Source organism: Emericellopsis cladophorae, assembly GCF_022114955.1.
Source record: "Emericellopsis cladophorae strain MUM 19.33 chromosome Unknown NODE_82_length_77520_cov_115_195279, whole genome shotgun sequence".
Classification (NCBI taxonomy): domain Eukaryota; kingdom Fungi; phylum Ascomycota; class Sordariomycetes; order Hypocreales; family Bionectriaceae; genus Emericellopsis; species Emericellopsis cladophorae.
In genome coordinates this window covers 3,510-6,869 of record NW_026251007.1, presented here as the reverse complement: position 1 = coordinate 6,869, position 3,360 = coordinate 3,510, and the positions used below count along the sequence as shown (strand labels likewise).

Here is a 3,360-nt window from a genome sequence, read left to right as displayed (position 1 = left end):
TCAGAAATGGCTCATCCGGCTGATGATGTTGCCGACCACGTAGGGCACCTTCACCGCGTCCGTGCGGAACTTGTGCGCAAAGCTGTTGGGGACGTGCTGTTTGTTGCCCCCGTGAATGGCGTCAACTCTCATCGGGCCATCGAAGTTCAGGGGGTAATAGAACTTGGCCGTGAAGGGGCAGTTGACGGGGGTCTGGTGCAGGCTGACTCCGATACGGTGATACTGCGCGTCGCAGTAGCAGAATATTCGCCCTGGACCATGCTGCCCGGTGAGGAGGCCGCCTGTTCGACATCGCGGTGGAAATTCACCGGGTCTTTTTGTTAGGAATGAGACGGCCGAACTCGCGGATGGATAGGCTGTGACATCTGGGACGACCTTTGAGGAGTCTAGCTGCTGTAGCTGACCGTAGAGGTGGCCAGCCGAAGCATGAGCTAGCACTTGGAGGTTAGCCGTTGTCCCGAAAGGGCTTGAAAGGGCTGGCCATTTCCCAGTTATTATCGAGAACCTACATGCGGCGCCGGACTCATCATACTCCGTCTTTCACGCGCCAAGCAAATGTACACAGAACGGCTTCTAGACCATGAGCATTCGGATTGCAAACCGCACAAAGACGAGTAACCACAAGGGGAGGAGGATAACGGCTGGGAAGGTCCAATCGCGGTGAAACATTCTGCATTGAATACTAAGAACCTGATCCTCATCTTCATAGAATGCCTGAAATAGCCTAAGTTCCACCACGAATATTCGCCAGGCGACTATGCAGGCGACCATGCAGTGCGAGCTTGCACACAATAATCATGCAGTTTATCCTTTCACAAAACTCATCAGGATAAGGTGGGTATTAATAAAGGGGGCAGAATCAATCGTATATTCACCAGTGTTCTTAAGAGCTATGGTTTATGCTCTACACCCTCCATCCCCACTACTATGGAGTTCGCCGTTATCATCGGATCTACTAGGTCAAACCGCATTGGCACTTTGGTTGCGAAGTGGCCTCTTGGCCTCTTCGAGGCGGATAAGGCGCCAGTAAAATATGTTCACTACATTATCGTCGATCTTGCCTCGTACCGCCTTCGCAGTCTCCCCTTGGCGGAACATCATCAAGTTACTGCAGCCTTCGCCTGAGCTCATTACCTTCATGTCCACGATGATCATCTTCAGGATGATATCTTTCCATCGCGATGTGAAGAGACATGCATGAGGTCCTGTCCTGGGGGCCTAAGTCGATCCTCATGTACGATCCACGGTAGCTAACATTCATAATTTCAACTCGAGCCAATAGGGCCATAGGCAGGCAGTATGCACCACGTACCCAGGCCAGCTAGGGCATTGGAGTATCACGTCTCTCATCGCCTGACATTGGTGCGGTTGATTTTGTTCACCGTTAGCGCCGTCGATTGCTTGGGCGCTGCGATCCATCTACCTGATCGTCGCTGCAGAACTAACGCCAAATGCTGGAGCGGTCGCTGGGGTTGACTCCATGTCTTCAGCTGCGGTCCATCAGCTTCAGCCCCGTGCTAGCAGTGAAGATCTGCAGCATGGCACTTAATCGGACTAGACGGCCATGATGAGTAACTCCGACGACGATCTTTGCGTGAGCCGACCGCAACTACCGCCCCGGGCCGTCGGCAGGCCTGGCTGCCGACAGGACCCCGGCCCCCGGCGCCTTGGCTACGATGCTTATGCCGGCCTAGTCTGCGCATCGCCATTTCCACAACCACATAGTCTCCACCAACATGATGCGTTGGAAGGAACACGCTCTCAATCTACCGAATTTGTTTCCACACTCCGTCGGGTACGTGCAAAGTACCTAACTGAGACTTGCATGGGAAAGCTCCAGCCACGGCCGGCACTGATCGTCACGAACATGAAGATTGAGCACTTCGGGATGTACAGTTGTCTCTGTGTTCGCATGAACAAGGCGGTGAAGGGGGAGGGTCTCTGTCAGATGAAGGCAATCGGTCCTGATGAGACACGTATAAATACACACCAGTCACCCAACTCTAGCCGACGCTTTTGATCTTCTCATCTTCACAAGCACATCTCTCTTCACTCGCCTTTCTTCTCCCGCAAGAAGAACAACAGATCATCAAACCTCCAGCCAACCCTACTCAGCAACTCAATCCAAGCAACATGCGTTTCACGGCCCTCCTCGTCGCTGGCATGGCCACCATTGCCTCTTGCATTCCTGCACAGCAGGTCGCCGACAACATTGGGCAGATTACGGCACTGTCCCGTGACCTCCAGACTCCTGCCAAGTCGCTCTCCATCCTGGATGGACCCCTTCTCCTCACTGGCCAAGGCAACTTCCCAGTAAGTGATCACATGTGGACACGCGCATGGTGGGACCGTATCAACTGACCTAACTGAATCAGCCTGTCATTCAAGGCTTCACCGAAATCGTGAACGTTGGCACTGCTTTCCTGAACGGCATGAACCCGGAAGAGTACAGCCCTGCGGATTCCGACATTATTTTCGAATCCTTCCGAACTGTCAGTACCATTTGTCACTTTTCGGGAAAATATGATCGGGGCTAACTTCGTGCACACAGTTTGTCAAGGTTCACCAGGAGCTCCTGAACATCCTCATTGGAAAGTCTGGTCTCTTTAGCACGGTTCCCTTTATCGGCCAACCCGTCGCGGCAGTCCTTCGTGCTGTTGAGGGTGTTGTCGATGTAAGTCCACACAAAGATTGCATCTTTCATCTCTCGCTGCCCATTTACTGACAACGTGCGCGCTGGACAGTCTCTTGCTTTCTCCCTCATCGACATGGCTGAGTCTGCCGCCCAACCGCTGCAAAAAGAGGCCGACTCTCTCGATGGTACACTGCAGACTGCTATCGACTCTTACTCTGGCCTTCAGCTGTCCTAGGCTAAGTGTCAGCGACTCGTTGACTCTGTGTCTTTGGCGTGATCTGGCGGATGATGTGGAGAGTTGTTGAGAGTGGGGGATGGAATGAGAAAGGCGGGAGGAGATGCGTTGAGGTGTAGTTCAAAAACGGTTCTTTGCATAGGACAGCTATTTTACAGTCTGAATATGACCCGTTATTATATAGCTGAACTGGGTGTTTAAGAGTGTATTACTAATAACACTATATTATCTTATTATATACCGTTGTAAACGATAGTTACTTCGGACAGATATGTTTTCCCGGCGACGTTTGTTTCTGTTCTAAAGGGATTTCATTCCCCTTCGAAAAGCATTATTCCCATAGACAAGAGCAATAGTTAGGACACGGGCTATTATATGTGTTTGCCCCCTTTTTTGCCGTTTTATAAGTAGACGTGCATCGAAGTCTAATGAGTCTGGTGGTTTTTAAGTTCACGACGGGAAAACGCAAAACGCTATCATCATACCTGAT

At 51.5% G+C, this 3,360-nt stretch overlaps 2 protein-coding genes across 2 annotated transcripts; one reads left to right on the top strand and one right to left on the bottom strand.

Annotated features, from left to right (window-relative positions):
- On the bottom strand, positions 1 to 1,155 carry J7T54_001512 (uncharacterized protein; the record flags this gene model as incomplete). The annotated part of the gene is made up of 3 exons (XM_051510094.1): positions 1 to 431; positions 510 to 537; positions 967 to 1,155. 3 exons carry the CDS (start codon positions 1,153 to 1,155, stop codon positions 1 to 3), a joined length of 648 nt encoding a protein of 215 aa, XP_051358948.1.
- Positions 1,156 to 2,133: 978 nt separating this feature from the next.
- On the top strand, positions 2,134 to 2,870 carry J7T54_001511 (uncharacterized protein; the record flags this gene model as incomplete). The annotated part of the gene is made up of 4 exons (XM_051510093.1): positions 2,134 to 2,313; positions 2,376 to 2,492; positions 2,552 to 2,674; positions 2,745 to 2,870. 4 exons carry the CDS (start codon positions 2,134 to 2,136, stop codon positions 2,868 to 2,870), a joined length of 546 nt encoding a protein of 181 aa, XP_051358947.1.
- Between the last annotated feature and the right edge of the window lie 490 nt (positions 2,871 to 3,360).